The following is an 18122-nucleotide window of genomic DNA, read 5'->3' as shown; positions in this document are numbered from 1 at the left end:
CTGCATGTCATTGCTTCTATAAATTTTTTATATAAAAAAATTAGAAACCAGAAAAAAATCTCATAACATAAAGTCAGTTTTCTTTATTTCAATTTTATTTATTATATAATACAAATAAAAAAATATGTCATTGGTCCAACAAAACCGACAAATCATATAGATCGATTTTCAAAATATCAAGATTTTGTTTTAACAGAATATATTTCATTCACGAATCAAACTTTAAAAAATTTCAAAAATGTTAAAGAAAAAAAAAATCGAATTTTTAACATTTTAAAAATAAAAATACATTTTACATCAGACTAATTTCATATATATATATATATATATATATATACATATACATATATATATATATATAACTGGAAATGCCCAGTTATGTAAATAGGCGTTATTCAATTTATATAATGTTTCGGTACAATCCTACAACTTCTTCAGAGATTATAAAATAAAAAAAAAAAAATGTTAGTTCTTTTTTTGTAAATAAATTTTTTTTATTCAAAAAAACATCACAAGAGAATATAGCAAGATTAGAAATCTATCCCCACAGAAACATCCAATTTACACACTGAGAAATATGTACATTTTATTCAACAATTCTCATGGTCAGGCAAGGTAAATTAAAATTTTTTTAATTTTTTTTTTTTTATTAAAACTAGCCCATTCATTTTCTTTGTACGCTTTTCAATTTTACTTTTTTTTTTCTCTCATAGCAATTAAATAAACTACTGGGCAATGCTGGATCAGGACAGCTAGTACATACACTAGCATGTACTGCATAGACAACAATGCAAATAACATGATCCTCTTAAAAATCCAATGACAAACCGTAATCAAATTTTGTTCATTATATTTATTTTCACTCTTCACATTGTTTGGCTGCCAATCTATCCATCTCATAACATATCTGCAAGTGGCTTTTAGCCCAGATAAGTAATGATGAAAAAAAAAAAAAAAGTCCAGAATTCAAACCCCCCCCCCAAAAAAAAAAAAAAAATCTTCATACGTACTCATCACAGAATGAAAATGCCATATTCCGCAAATTAAGTAAATTTATCAAGTATTTTTTTTATACAGAAAATACTTTATGATTTTTATGTGGTTTTTAGAATATGATATTTTCATACAAAGATTTTCTGTATTTTCTTTAATTTTTTTTAATTAGTTTGAATTCTGGACAAAAAGAAAATTTACCTCATACATCTGTAACAAATTTTTTTTTAGTGGAGGGGTGGGGCAAGGGGATAAAATGTACTGAAACACAATATGATCAAGATATTTTACATAAGGACTTTTTTTAGTCATCTATATATTGTTAGATATCTCCTTTATTCAATATATATAGATATATAAAAATGGTGAATCTATTACTATTACAGACATAAATTATTCTAAACAAAAATACAGTCAGAAAATTAATCAAAAACGTTTTATTTGTGATCTATTTTCGTTAAAACTAACAAATAACTGAATAAATTAATCAGTGTTCAACAATTACAGAAAGCAAGTACATAACCGGACACTTATTGATAGTCTATATTTATGGCAAGGTTTGCAAACATAAATTGCTTAAAGAGTAGGTAGTTGCTTATTAGTCAGGCACAAAAGTACAATATCAGGGACTCAGAGACACCCAGTGCTTGGCCTGGTTTCCTATGACGATAGATGCTATTTCCCAATCTTCCCCCAACTCTCTCTCTCATAAACTGAGCAGATTGGAGATACTTCCATGTAACTTGTGTTCACTCAACTGGTTTGGGCTGCTCGTCTGACAGGTTGAGGGTGCAGGTTTGACAGGTTGTCTGGCTCCTGCTTCCGACTGATAGTACAAGAGCCCTAACTCTTAGGTAATGCCAAGACCAGCTGCTCTATCATAAGTTGCATAATATCAGAATGACTGTAGCGCCATGTTGTGTGCATGAAAAGGGACACTGCAATCACCTCCAGTAAGCTTTTCCTGAGGCCACAATCCAGTTGATCAGGACACAACTGGGATAGAGAGAGAGAGAGGACTTAAGTCCTGGTCAACAATCTTCCTAGAGCTGATTTAAAGAAATTATCTGGTTTGCTTAAAACTTTAATTTTTTTAACACGAATAGATCACAAATGAATAGGTAAAGCAAAGCATTTTTTTTTTTTTACTAATTTCCCAATGATATTTCTTTAAAAATAATTCATCTAAGTCATAGCAATGATTACACACACACAAGAAAATCTGAGCTAGTTATCAATAGACTTCATTAAATTAACTATCATCCTGCTTGAGCCAGGATCATTCATTTTGGATCACGGCTTTAAATACAGCAAATTTAAAAAAAAAAAAAATCCAATTGGTTACATATAATCATATTTTTCCTTTGTATTATGAATAGATTTCAGAACGAAGTCTAGACTTGCTATATCGATAGTATATGTCCCCTATCCCACTTTCGATATGCTTTTGTGGGCAACTATGCAGGATAATGGTGTGTAACAATAGACTCTGCATTATTTAACAGGCACTTGAGAAAAAGAAAAACGCAAATTAGGGATCTTATGTACACTAGTATATAAAGCACAGGAAGTTAGGAAAAAATAAATTTTGTGATGGTCCCAGAGTGAAATTCTTATAAATTCCATTTTTTAGAGTTGGTTTTGAACCAGAATAAAGTGAAGTATGCCTATAAAAAAAAAAAAAAAAAAAAAAAAAAAATGGGAAGGCATTAAAAGCTCCACCCCAAGCCAAATAATATACCAACAAAAACTTGAAATCCCAAGAGAACCAGTAACAGAACCTTTGAGATTTGGAAAGGACGGGATTGGGACAGGGGGGGGGGGGGTAGTGTAAATAAAAAAAAAAAAAAAAAAAAAAAAACAACTTATTTTAAAAGAAATTAAATTTTTTTTTCAGGAAGAAAAGGGAAGTAATTTTATTTTTATTTTTTTGTATTCTTTTAAAGTCGTTGTAGAAGATCATATTTTTCTTTAAGGCCCATCTGTGAGAACCTGGTGTCTACCTTCTTCTTAGATTGGATCCGTCTCTTCATCTCCTGAACGCTAACATTGCCGAAATCCAGAACATCATCAGTTTTTGGAGTTTCGACAACTGGTTTTGGAGTTTCAACAACGGGTTCTGGTTCTGGAACTGCTTCGGGCTCAGGGACTACCACGGGCTCAGGGACTACTATGGGCTCAGGTTCAGGTATTTCTGCTACAGGTTCCGTTACTACAGGTGCAAGTTCGAGTTCAGGTTCTGGGGGAACTTCAGGCTCTGATATTTCAGATACTAGGGTCTCTTCTACTTCAGCAGTAGGTTCGCCCACAAGAACTTCAGAAACACCATTCTGAGTTATTTCTTCAACCTGAAAAGAAAAAAAAAAAAAAGAATAAAAAACTTTATAAATTTCAATTGTTTAATGGAGATAAGATTTAATTGAAAACATGAAATACAAGTATCAAACCCTGGAAAAAAAATCTTTAAAATATTCAATGTTTAATTTGAAAATTTTAGAAAACCAAATAATGTTAAATATTTTATTAAATGATTAAAATCATTTTTCTGAAACTTTCGGTGTTTTATTACCTTTTTCCAAAAAAGCCTGTTCGCTTGAGGTTTCTTTTACATTTAGGCGGTGTCAGTGTTTGAAAAGTGTGTATTATACCAAAAGTGTCTAAAAAGATTTAATACAAAAAATTTTTTTCTGAGACTTTCAGTGTAAAATACTGTTCTTTTTTATTTTTAAGATGATTGTTTTGTTTTCTTAAATTTTTTTATTTTTTATTTTTCTGGTGGCATGAATGCCGAGAGGTCAGATCCTTGTAAAGAGAGAATAGGATATACATGTTGATGGTTTTTGTAAGTCTGAACTTTGCATGAATTTTCAATAAAACCACAACCGTTCATAAGACCAGACATATTCTTTTCTCTCTACAAGAGACTGACCTGTTGGGGTATAAAGATAGAAACGAAAATAGAAAAGAAAAGTCTCTATTGAAAAATGTGTTACATTTAATTTTTTTTTTTTTTTTTTTTTTTTTTTTAACACTTTAAAATATTTCATAAACTTATTTGATTTTCTAATTTTCCAAGTAACCCTACAAATGTTTTCAAACATCTGACTGAAGTCCCATTTAATGTTTATTAGTTGAAATACTTCATACTGGTTGATCAATTTTTTTTTTTTTTTTTTTTTTTTAATAAAAATCGCTCCACACAAGGCTGGAAGCCACTTGATGTAAGGCGCTAACAAGAACGAAAAATGATTATTGCAAAGAGAGGAGATGCCTATTGACCTTAATCTTGAAAAGACCAAGATTAAAAGTAAGGCGAACACAGTAGGAATAGTTCCACAATACTTGTATTACAAGACTGTATGAAAGCAGTGAATTGATGAAGATCACTAGACCAAAGAGTCAAACGAGCTTGAACAAAAGAAGCATGTTTTGATAAAGCTGATATTTTTCTAGATGATAGCACAAAAAATTAGTTTCTTTGGACAGAAAAAAAAAAAAAAAAAAAAAAAAACACACAGCAAATGAGTTTAAAATTTCTATGAAAATAGTGTCCACTGTATTTTAAATATAGAACTGACCGAAACGAGATAAATCAATAAGTACTAATGAATATTCAGAAAGTAATATTGTGCTACATAGCTTAATAAAAATAAAATCACATTGTAAGAGAATCTAATTTACTCCCGCACATCTTGGCAGACAAGTTCTTTCCCCTGTTTCTTTTGAATATTCCCTTTTTTGCTTAAGGTTTTGCTAACTTCTTTCTCTGAAGAATCGCTACACATTGAAATTACGAGTACCTTTCTCACACCATTACAACACATGATATTCGAAAACGAGGCTACAACAAAGGTCACTCATTCGTGTCCAGTTACCAGATTAGCGTTTTTAAGGCCAAATTTAAGGAATTTAACATTTTTTAAAAGCAGTTTGGCCTTTAAAAATTGTATTTGGCCTTTTTAAAAGTTGACTAAGGAAGGAACAGTATATTATGTAGATTTGTTTTTGTTTTTTTGAAAATGTGAAAAAGACTCACAGTTTCTGGTGCTGAAACTTCCTCCACACCATTGGTAACAATACCATCTGCAGAATCGTTAGCGCCATCAGCAGCTTCTCGGAATTCTTGTGTCAATTCCCCGGTTTCTTCATTATGAAGATGGGTTTCTAAAAAAAGAAAGAAAAAATTAAATTAAAACTAAAATCATAGAAATAGTGCCCCCCTCCCCAAACGACAATTCTAATACGGATTCCTGGGAGAATGATTCCAATAAATATTGGATTCTTAGAAGCAACTGCATCATTCAGAAAACACTGGTAATGTCACATTTTTGCTAAAATTAAAAAAAATAAAATAAAAAATAAATAAATCCTTTCATAATTTGAAAATTTTATTTTCTGAAAAAAAAAAAAAAAAAAAATGTTAATTAGTGCATCAGACAACCATAATAATTTAGTTTGGTTTATGATAAAAGCATGAAATTTAGTACTCGCATAGCCAAAGGCATGCTAGAAATAATTGGACATGGAGGCATAATGAATTTTCAACATGGCTCTCATGGTAGCCCTTTTTCAAAATGACCACTAGCAATGGCCATTTTCTTGATATATTTTAGATCTAATAACCAAACATAAGATTTGGTAAATGTCTATAGGATAAATGGAAACTGGTCATTTAATATTCAAGATGGCTACCATTTTCCAATATGGCAGCCGTCACTTGTATGACATTTTGAACTTTAGAATCAGCCAGAAGCTTCCATCCAACGCAAAACTGAATATTCCCATCTTTCAAGATGGCTCACAATAAACTGTATAATTGTATGGAAATAGAGCTATTAACTTTATTGGAATTAAGTTGAACAATAAACTAAAAAATCCCCATATCTGCAAGAACTGAACCATGCAATGAATGGAAATGAAAGAGTGGATGTTGAAACACAGCCAGGGCACACTACCTTCACCGTGCAAATGGGGTTGGTCAAAGACACTTGAGGGCGACTATGAACCCTTCTGGACATGCCTACCAGATGCAGGCTAGTCAAGTTATGAACTTGTCGCTTACAAATGTAAGAAGGTTGTGTTGGGCATTGTGAGTGCAAAAAAGCTCAGTTACAATGCATTATCCTCTGCTTCTGTGAAGGAGTGTGAATGATAGACCCTAGGTTTGGCCTCAATGAACTTGTTAGAGCAAAGACTCTTAGAAATTATTAGTTGCTAATTCAAATTCTGCATTAAAAAATGTATATAATTCCACAGATTCTGTATCTAACCAATCTAAAAAATGCCGGTCATTTTGAATTCATTATAAAACTGTCCACTTACCCCAAAACAAATCAAGTATATGGTAAATTATTTCAATTTTTGTTCACAATATCATTTTATATCCATCACTCATTAGAAAACTTGTTTCTGGTGGCCATTTTGAAAATTCATGATACCTCCACATCCAAATCTTTTTAGAATGCCTTTGGCTATGCGTCTACCAAATTTTATGCTTTTATCACAAACTGAATGATTCCTTTACTTATTGGAGCCAAGTCGCTGTACTAAATTGTTTGGTTTTAAATTTTACGTTCCGGTTGTCTTTCCCCACATTTATAAAAAAAAAATCGGTTGTCTGTCCTTGGTTCCTTAATAGTCGCTGCTCCCACCTATCGCAGCGAAGCAGAGTAAATTTTTTTTTTACTTTTTTTTTTTTTTTTTTTTTTTTTTTTAGAGAAAAAAAATACTTGATCAAATTGTGATTTTTGGAGTGTTTCATCTTCGTTCTATGAGTGATACGTTCATCATACAGACTTTTCTGTATTTTCCTTACTTTTAATTGCCGCCATAGATGCCCATTTGAATAAGTATCAAGTATCTGATCGTCACGTGATCGCTAACTGACGACGTGCAATACAATAAGACAGTTCATTTTATTATGACCACGACCAGAGAGACGTGACAATCATTCTATCGTTTGTTTAATTTTCTTGTCATCAGAGTTTAGAATCGTTTAGAATCAAAACAGCAAAGGAAATCGAAAACAAGTCAATCGTTTAAGATGTCAAAACGTCAGTTCAAACGTGGAAGACGTTAAGATTTTTTTAAATTTCTTTCAGCAAAGAAATGAACTGACCCCCACTCTTCTCTACCTAATGAAAAACAACCCGGCGAGTGCAAACAAACATTTCTTTAAAAAATAAAATAAAAAATAAATAAAATAAAACTATTTGCTTATTGTGAGTCAGATTTTCTAAGCAGGACAAATTTAGATGAGTACGGGCAAAATGAATGCCGATCCCTAAAATGTATAAACATTTTCACACCTTAACTTAAAAAAAATTGAGCAAAATTCAGGAAATAATGAAATTTTCAATATTTCTTAACGATCACAAAATATAGTGTAAACATTTTTTTTTTTTTATATCTTAGTGAAAATATTTTGTGTAAAAAAAAAAAAAAAAAAAAAAAAGTTATAATTTTAAGTACTTAAAAAATGCATTAATTTATTTTTGCTTTTTTTGCATATAAAAATAAATCATCGCGGATGCTAACACTTGAAAAAAAAAAAAAGTTTAAAAAATAATTCCGGAATATTACGAAGAAAAAAAAAAAAAAAAAAAAAAAAAAAAAAAAGACCTCTACAAATGCGAGTTAATTTTAGACGAGGGCAAAAAAGTGGAACAGATAAGAGAAATAGTGGCGGCTGAATCGCGAAATGATTCTGACGAACGCTAAAACGCAAATGGCTAATTATTTAGGCACCGCCAAAAATGGCCGCAAAATCAAGTTGTTGTTTTTTAAAACGAAATTACATTTATTAAAATCCATTATTTCTGAGTAACTTTTTTTTTCCAGAAAGATAAAACCCTGAATTTTATCATATAGAAAACAGAATAATGTAAAACTTTTTCTACTATTTTTAATTCAATTTTAAATGTTAAATTTTCCCAAAAAGTTAACAATTGACATTTTTTGTCTTGCACAAAAAACGTACTTAAATATTTAAAAAAAAGGGTTTTTGAAATAATTAATTAATTTATTTATTGTCTAACTAAGATTTAGGATGATTTTCTAAGAGAATATGCAAAAATATTATAATATAAGTACCTGAATTTCAAATAATTCCACTTATTCATATAGGTAACCAAATATTTCGCGTTTACGTAGAGTTCAGATCGACTCTGTTTACGTTTTCTTTTGATGATGAGAAAACTATGGAAGACCAAACAGGCCAAAAAAAACTTATTTTTCAGTGACGAAAATTTCAATGTATTATTAAGCTGAGGCTGGCCAGTACCAGATGGGTGACCATTTGTATGCGTTTGGTTTTTAATGTGTATGTGTGGGGGGGGGGGGGAACTCCCCAAAATGGGGGGGGGGCAATTTAAAGCTGAATAAAAAAAAATTATTTCAGCGCGTTTGGTCCACCGTAGTCGAAAGGCGGCAAACGTTTTCAAACGGGATCGAAAAAAAATGCTATTTTTAACACAAAGGGCACAATATTTATCGAATTTTTTTTTTTGGTATCGATTATTCAAAGCATGCCCTGTTTAATAATGGTCATGCATTATTCGGCTCGCTAAAAAAAAATTGTTAATTTATTTATCAAAAATTTTAAAATAGCTTTTTTCGTATAAATATTAAAAAAAAATTTTTTTTGTTTTGCTTAACTTAAATTAATTATTTTACTTAACATATTCACCGAATTTCACACTTCAAAACTCAAAAGCGGGATAATTAAACACAATCGAAGTTCTGATATTCAGACGTCAAAATAAGGTATGCAAACAATTTTTTTTTTTTTTTTTTTTTGAATCTATAATTCTGTCCCTTACAACAACAATATGTTGATTTCAGTTTCAGATGATTATTTTAAGCATATTTGTTCCCACTTCAAAACAAGGGGGGGTTTTGTAAGCAAAAAAAAAAAAAAATAAATATCGTTTATGAAAAATAAGTACACTGTTATAAAGTTCATTCTTCTCCTAATAATCGCTGAAAATTTCGTATTGATCGGATAATTACCTGATTTTTGGTAGATTTTTAAAAAGACGGTCCGTCAAAAAGTACTGACCTGCCCCCCCAGTACTTTTTTTCGCTTAGTTTGAATTCACATCCTTAAGCAAGCAAGTTTCACAGAAACATGTGAACTCAATATTTTCCCAACCAATGAAAATCATCCCAAATAATAAAAAAAAATTAGGATTTTATTTAAAAGTCAGTCACACAAAGTTATATGCTCCAATAATGAAACCAGCCATAAGTTAGAGAACTGTGACAACACGAGCTGGTATCAAAGAACGTCACTTAACACCCCCTTCTGCCCTTTCGTAAACGAAAAGAACTGAAGGACGCACGTACCAGTCTCCACCTTGTGCAAGGTAAACCAACGCGCGCACACACACACACACACACACACAATGCCACGCTGCCAAATACTCACATTACTTATGCACGTATGTTCACACCATGAACATATTGATCTACACAATACTAAGTCTTGTACCTACTAACCCAACTTTATCAAACATGTTCGTACTATGAAAATTTATTAACTAAAAGTTACTTTCATATTATTTTCTGGATAAAAATGCTTTGTTATAAAATTCCGTCTTCCTCAAATTTTTGCGCTTGCAAAGCTTGCTACCTGGTGACCCTACTATTATCTTAATATTGCATTTATTCCCATTTTAATATGCAGCCATGCTCCATGTATGTTATTCATTTTCTTCCTTTACTGAAATTTAATTTTTTTTTACCATAATTCATATTTAAATGTCGGTGTGGCTCTTTGTCATGTCCAAAAAACGTTATCGTTATCCAAAATGGCTTTTACCAAAGCCAGGGACCACGCCATAAAATAATTGAGCAAAATGAGATTAAAATTTAACAAAGGTACGAGTTATCTCCCTTAAGTAAATAGAATACTTTCTTACTATACTTACAAATAGCTTACAATTTAATAGAATAGTTATTACGGAAAAAAAAAAAAAAAAAAAAATCCATGAAAAAATTGCATATAATTGTTTCTGCCCATCGCAACAGTATCCATTTTCATGATTCATAAAAAAATTCAATTCCTTTTGAAAAGGCCTTCATCATTACATCTAATTACAAAGATAAACGTTACTTTTATATTAAAACCTATCAAGATAATAGACAAGTCAATATACTAGATTGAGCAAAAGAAAAATGTACATAAAAATCGAATTACAATCTATATATTAATACGATAGCGTGTGTGTTATTTTCTGTGTCACGCTTACATCCGCACTTTATTATGCACTTCCATTTCTTGTCATAAATAATTTTACCAAGAATTCTTCTTAAGTTTTGGTTTCAGTTATGGCTGAAGGAACTCAAGTTTATATTTTTTTTTCATAAGTTTTTATTTCGGTTTCGTTTCAAGCTAATGCACCCAAGTCATATGAATATTTTTATTTTTGAAATCACAACTTTATAACATATAAAAATCGATAGAACATTAACTATACTAATATATACGAAATCTGCAAGAATTAAAATATATTTAAGCGTACTTTACGACCGGACTTTGCCAGGCGTTCCTGCTAGCTTAGATAAATACTTTTGTAGTTTATCAAAGAAGCTACAATAATATCAGAGAGTCTCCATGAGCATCTACAGAATGCCAACATCAATATATTGAGTCGCCTGTGGAATTTTCACAGGTCCCACTAGTATTTATTAATCCATCAAAAATTTAAACGAGTTATGATAAAGAAAAATCCTTAATTCTTAACCCATAAGTTTTCAAAGCTAGGATCTTTTCATCCAGCGACACTCACCCTAGACTGGTTGACCAGCTTCCTCCAAAGAAGGAGCATCATGGGAATATCAATTCTTAAGCAGTCTCTAGTAGCATGTATATCCCGGTCAGAGAGGACGACATTAGGATTTTGTATTTCTTGCAAGGAAGTGTCGACGTTCTCCTCCATACAGTGCTTGGTATTCCCAAATGGTCACCCATCTGGTACTGACCAGGCTCAACCTTGCTTCACTCCAGTGATTCGACGAGTCACCAGGATTATGCCGTACAATAAATACAGACAATCGCCAATAATGTGGAAAAAATCTTTTCAAAGGACATAAATCAGTCATTTTTTTTTTAATGCAATACTAGTTAGCATAAATTCGGAATTCTATAAAAACTTTAAAAAGTTTAATGGAATTAAAAATTTAAGGGTCAAAATAATCAAACAAGTGAAGTATGCATGGTCCCGCGTGAGTGCACAGTGAACGAGGCATAAAAAAATGACTAAGTTCAGCACCTCCCCCCATTCAGCCCCAAAAGTCCCAAAGGACGTCAAATCCTTGTGAAAATGAACAAACGGTACAGTTTTAGGCTTTAACATATGTAAATTTGAGTTCTGCATCATGCAAAAAAAAAAAAAAAAAAAAAAAAAAATGACCAAGTCCATTTGCACCCCCCTCCCTATTTAGCCCCAAAAGCCCTCAAGGCCTTAATATATTGAAATTTGAGTTCAGCACCATGTAAAACTGCTAAATAGACATACACAAAAAAATTTCACAAATATGGTAAAATAGTCCCAAAAATGGAGTGTTTTTATTAGCCCTAAAAGAGCCCCAAGACTTATCGCGAAGTATAGACAAAATTATATAGAAATCAGTTACAACTTCTCAGAAAGTCTTACAAAAATCCAAGGCATCAATTTTTTTTTTTTTTAATAAGCACAAAAGTGTCAATTTTAGCCATTTTAACCCCCGGAAGGCACCTCGGGGGGGGGGGGGGCGGAGTTTTCCTGGAAAATCCGTTCTAACTTTTTTTTTTACTCATATCATGTTTAATATTTGTGCAAAATTACAAAAAATTCCAATGTGTAGTTATTGTGAAAAGTGAGGACAGACTAACGGACAAAGGTGAATTTGCAGGTTCACCTTCCTTTTATCGGGAACCAATGATCAATGAGGTTTATACTCTATGGGGCAAAAATGAAAGAATCTGCAATCTGAGACGTGAATTAATTTTGAGTGAAGTCCAAGAAGTCAGTTTATGATAAACTGAGTAATACCGAAAATACAGAACCCCGGGATACGTTTTTTAAAAGCTTACGATGTTTTTCCGGCCCCCGAATACGGTATTTACCCCGCCTTATGGTGTTATTTTTTTTATATACATGTGTATTATATACTGTACTGTATTACTAATTTTTAATGTCGTATCCCGGGGTTATACTGTATGAAAAAAAGTTCATAGCGAACAAATTTAAATTTTCCATTAAGAAAACGCCCTTAAAAAAAAAAAAAAAAAAAAAAAAAAAAAAATTACAAAATTTATTATAAAGCCATCATTCGTCCATGCATGGAATATTGTTATCACATCTGGGCATCCACCGCTATTCTCTCCCCTTTAGGTGAAAAAAAAAAAAAAAAAAAATCTCTTTAGTCCCGCACTATCAACTAAGCTCCAACCCCTGTCCCATCGCCGCAATGGTGATTTTTTTATGCCCGTTTTACAAGTATTTTAATGGCATTTGCTCTGACGAACTCATTGCACTTTTTACCCCCCCCCACATCAATGAACCCGTATTGCAGCAAGATCCCACCCTTTCATTGTAGAGGTCCCAAGATGCCAGAAAGCCTACTCTAAGAACTTCTCTCGGACTGCAAGACTTTCAAATTATTTCCCCCATTTCTCGATTGTACTGACATTCAGAAGTTTTAATGTAATGCAAACAGATATTTCGACGATCTTCCATAACCCTAACCCCTACACCCAAGTTTCCGCCCAAAAAATAAATGTAAAATATGACATCTATTTTACATTAAATGTTGTTGGTTGGTTGGTTTTTGTTTTACGGCATATCAACCCTTTTCAGGTTATTTAATGCCGAATCCGAAGATTGAAGAAAAATCTTTTAATAGAATATATTTTGTTTTCAAGTCCATTTCTATTTAACCCATAGTTGAGACCCTAACAGGTACTACCACTCCGGGTCAGAGTGGACCTGGGAACAATGGCAATTAAAGGGTGGCTCCACACTCCCCAAAGCCCGCAAGCTGGGGCCTCACCACTGGATATAGTTTAAGGTCATATCCAGGACCATTTTACATTAAATATTACATAAAAACTAGCAAGGAGACCCGACGCTGCTCTGGATTGAATGGGTGGGGTGGGGGGTTCAACGAGCGTTTCAATGTCACCAAAATCTGTGAAATCGCCCATTTTTCAATCGATCGATTGATTGCTCCTATTGAGGACCCACCACAGTGCACGAGAGGAAATTTCACATGTCTCCCCATACTGACTGTCCAAGATGAATTGTAGCCTACATTGCACTGTAGAGAACCTACTGTTGAATTTATAAAAAAAAAAAAATTATATCATGGCTTGAATTAAAGTTTAAAATGAAAAAGTCAATTGTCACGATTCAATTGTGATCTAAACAAAAAAAACATTCATTTCGAACGCGTTCCTGTCTTATCAAAGAGCATACTATTGATTTAATACGCCTGGCCAGGCTGTATTAAAAGAGTTAACTTATAAAAAAATCTGACTAGTCTTTCTTTAATCAAATTTTTTTTTTCGATTGATACTTATTGGAGGCATTCTGATGTAAAACCTAAGAACACTCCCAGACACAAACGTTTGTGCTGAATTAAAAAATAAATAAATAAATAGGCCCAGTAGGTTCGGAGTCCACAGAGGACAAACTAACACTCACACAGTGCCTTTTATATATAAGTATAGATATATTTATATAGGCACCACCAAAACGGGGGGGGGCAGGTAAGTACTTTTTGACGGACCGTCTTTTTAAAAATCTACCAAAAATCAGGTAATTATCCGATCAATACGAAATTTTCAGCGATTAAGAGAATGAACTTTATAACAGTGTACTTATTTTTCATAAACGATATTTTATATATATATATATATATATATATATATATATATATATATATATATATATATTTAATTTTACTTACAACCCCCCCTTGTTTTGAGGTGGTACAAATATGCTTAAAATAATCATCTGAAACTGAACACAACTTATTGTGTTGTAAGGGACAGAAATATAGATTTAAAAAAATAAATAAATAAATAAAAAAATTTAAAAAATAAAATTGTTTGCATACCTTATTTTGACGTCTGAATATCAGAACTTCGATTGTGTTTAATTATCCCGCTTTTGAGTTTTGAAGTGTGAATTTCAGTGAATATGTTAAGTAAAATAATTAATTTAAGTTAAGCAAAACAAAAAAACATTTAATATTTATACGAAAAAAGCCATTTTAAAATCTTTGATAAATAAATTAATTTTTTTTTTAGCAAGCCGAATAATGCATGACCATTATTAAACAGGGCATGCTTTGAAGAATCGATACAAAAAAAAAAAAAAAAATTCGATAAATATTGTGCCCTTTGTGTTGTGTTAAAAATAGCATCATTTTTTCGATCCCGTTTGAAAACGTTTGCCGCCTTTCGACTACGGTGGACCAAACGCGCTGAAATAAAAAAATTTATTCTGCTTTAAATTGCCTCTCCCCCATTTTGGGGAGCCTGGCCCCCACACACATACACATTAAAAACCAAACTCATACAAATGGTCACCCATCTGGTATTGGCCAGCCTCAGCGTTAATAATACATTGAAACTTTCGTTACTGAAAAATAAGTTTTTTTGGCCTGTTTGGTCTTCCATAGTTTGCTTTTTATCGAATACAAACGTAAACAGTGTCGATCTAGACTCTAGATCGACGCGAAGTAACTGGTTGCCTATATGAATAAGTGGAATTATTTGAAATCCAGGTACTTATAATATTTTTGCATATTCTCATAGAAAATCATCCTAAATTTTAGTTAGACAACAAATAAATGAATTATTTCAAAAACCTTTTTGAAAAAATATTTATGTACGTTTTTTGTGCAAGACAAAAAATGTCAATTGTTAACTTTTGGGGAAAATTTAACATTTAAAATTTAATTAAAAATAGAAAAAGTTTTACATTATTCTGTTTTCTATATGATAAAATTCAGGGTTTTATCTTTCTGGAAAAAAAAAAGTTACTCAGAAATAATGGATTTTAATAAATGTAATTTCGTTTTAAAAAACAACTTGATTTTTCGGCCATTTTTGGCGGTGCCTATATTTATATAATGTGGCGACCATTAATTTCAATATTTAATTTGTTATTTCTGAGACATAGAAGCTATAAGTCACACCTGGCAGCAGCCATCGTAGGTTTTTAGTCGATATAGACCCATCTATTGAAACAAACATTTTAAAACGCTTACACGAGATTAAAGCTATGCAGTGAGGTAGAAAAATAAATTTTATTGCATTTGGTAACAGTTATTTATTTCACTCCATTTCTGCACCGTTAACTAAACTAAAACAATGCTTAAAAAAGGTATTTTTACTATAGACAAACCGGAAAAGTGGTTAAAATAAAATAAATGTTACCAAAGGCAAGATAAATTAACCTTCTAAATGGATAAGATTTAGTGTTTTAACTTATTTTAAAGAGTTAAAAAAAAAAAAAATACAGTATTGAGTGTGATGTTTCTATTTACTTGCCTCCCCACGAGGGCAGAGTTAGATAAGTTCGGTTTTTAATGTGAAGAAAATTCAGCTCCTCCCAAAATTATATTAGTCATGAAGGATTTCTCCACACTACACTGTGATAGTATTATGCTAGAACGAGAAAAAAAATGTTAGACCTGAGACGATCACATCTTCGGAGTCTCGATAATCGCTCAAAAATTAACACTGGTAGAAGCCCACCTAATAAATGTTATCGTGACATTAGTTTTGTCTTACAGTACAAAATAACCAAAATTGCCTTGGGGAGTTAGCGAATATAAGCGACAACACTTCAGCTTGTCAGCTGATAATTTCAATTTTAATCTTTAAACAGGATTAAGGTTTGTGACAAAAAAAAAAAAAAAAAAAAAAAAAAAAAAAAAATTGTTTTTACAGATACACGAGACAAGAGTTACATAGTGCTATCAGTGACACCGTCACTCGCTTAGCATGTTTAAAAAAAAAAAAAAAAATGAAGCAGTCGTGAGGAGGCGTGATTTAATAAACAAACTCGCGTCGTCGCCCCATTTCTCTCCTCTCCCTTTCGACGGAGAGGAGGTGGTATTATTTTGACGAGTGAGGAAGGGTAATGAATGTTCACTCGAAATAGAAATCCTTAAAAATGTTCCACTGGTAACTGGTATCATTTAAACAAGTGGGGGTCGAAAATTGAGTGAGGGTAGCTGAGGAAAGTGGGGGGGGGGCATAAACCAGTGAAGCAATTCTTTTAAGTGGTTGGTTAGGTTAGTAAAGGAAAAAGGGGTAAAGGAAAAAAAGTAAATAAAAAAAAATAAAGGAAAAAAGTAAAGAAACACGGGTCAGGAAAAGAAAAAATGTTTCATATTTAAGTCAACAATAGAATTAATCATGACCGGTGCAATGGAAAATGTTCAGCTTTGATTCTAGAAAGAAAGGGGGGGGGGTAGTTGAAGGGTGTTAGATTTGAACTCTAAGATTAAAATTAAAAAAAAAAAATCACAAATAGGGCTAGTGCCAATTTCAAGGTTATTAAGTTTATTCTAATGGAAATTTAGTATCCGTCTGAAGTCTAAACTATACTATTACTTCTCTTGAGTAGCTGTTTATATCAGTCAGAGATACGTCTTTGTCATTCAGTTCGATTGTAGTTCCATTGCTATCGGGCTTCTGTCCAATCCTAGGAGGTCCACCCACCCAAATTTTATATATTATGCTCTGCGTTGCCCGGTCATAAAATACATAAATTTTAATTAATGCAGATTTCATATTTTTTATTTATAGAGTCATTACTCTTAATTATATTGTACCCAATGTACAGTAGTGGTCATATGACTTAGGTGCCATCAGCTAGAATCAAAACCAAAATATTTAGTGCTGTCTGATTCAAGTCCTAACGTATATAATTTAAAAAAAAAAAAAAAAAAACATTAAAAAGATAAATGTATACTTGCACATGCATAAAAATAACAGGTTTAGTAGACTTACGCCTGCCGAGTTCCATTTTTTAATTTTGGCTCCTAGTTATTTTTACTGACTAAAAACCAAATAGAATTTGTTCCATAGGTCCAAATCCCCTGATCAAGTTTCACATCTAATGACCAAACGTTGACAATAGTTTCTTAGAGACAGTTCTTCACACAGACAAAGTTATAATTATTGCCATAATTATTTTTTTATACCTACAGACACTAGTATTTCATCCTTTTGGTAATCATTAGTGCAGGATTGGTTGGTTGTTTTTGTTTTACGGCATATCAACCCTTTTTGGGTTATTTAATGCCGAATAAAAGATTTAAGAAAATTTTTTTAATAGAATATATTTGTTGTTTTCAAGTCGGTTTCTATTTAACCCATAGTTGGAACCCTAACAGGTACTACCACTCCGGGTCAGAGTGGACCTGGGAGCAATGGTAATTAAAGGGTGGCTCCACATTCCCCAAAGCCCGCAAGCTGGGGTCTCACGACTGGATATAGTTTAAGGTCATATCCAAGACCCCCATTGAGGGACTTTTACCCTCTGCAGGGGGGGGGGCAGTCGGTGTATTCTAATGCCCCACCGACAGGGCCCATTAGTGCAGGAAGTTACGATGATAGTCGGTCAGAAGATTCGAACCCAGCCACGAAGCCGTCTGATGCCATTAGCAAAGAACAAACCACACCAACATTAAACGCGAGAAATGCGAGTAAAATTAACATTTATATAAAGCGTAAATGTCTAGACGACGAGAGATCTTATAATCATAAGATAATGATCTCCGCATTATAGATTACTATACTACCCGTTGGGTCAACATGTTATATTAGACATGAAATTAATGTAGGAGCGTAACACTTGTGACGTAAAGAAAATAGTTTTGTGACATAACATTTCTATGAAAGTATATTAAAATGAAAAAATATAGATTTCTATGAGTAGTTCTGTTTATAATTGTTTATTTTTGAAAAAAAACAAAAAAAAAAAACTTACAGCCATTGAATTATAAGTGGTTTGCCATACTTCTAGCTAAATGTGCACTGAACAGATACCATTTAAATTTTGATATATCTTAATTTAAACGCGAAAAAAAAAAAAAAAAAAAAAAAACGAACAATTTGGACG

The 18122-nt window shown here is 32.1% G+C and overlaps 1 protein-coding gene across 15 annotated transcripts in view; it reads right to left on the bottom strand.

The window, feature by feature from the left end:
- Window positions 1-73: 73 nt before the first annotated feature.
- LOC145252774 (uncharacterized) overlaps window positions 74-18122 on the bottom strand; it is a 134918-nt gene continuing 116869 nt past the window's right edge. For all 15 annotated transcript variants that reach the window (XM_080112688.1, XM_080112689.1, XM_080112698.1 and 12 more), the window contains 2 exons: window positions 5030-5157; window positions 74-3341 (listed from right to left, as the gene is read on the bottom strand). In XM_080112688.1, the coding sequence (XP_079968814.1) occupies window positions 2934-3341; window positions 5030-5157 (536 nt within the window). In that variant the 3' untranslated portion in view covers window positions 74-2933. The remainder of the gene's footprint in view (window positions 3342-5029; window positions 5158-18122) is intronic.

This window comes from Euprymna scolopes, chromosome 29 (assembly GCF_053919585.1).
Source record: "Euprymna scolopes isolate OS-2025 chromosome 29, ASM5391958v1, whole genome shotgun sequence".
NCBI lineage: Eukaryota > Metazoa > Mollusca > Cephalopoda > Sepiida > Sepiolidae > Euprymna > Euprymna scolopes.
Note: the sequence above shows the minus strand (reverse complement) of the source record. Positions and strands in the feature narration are given on the sequence as shown.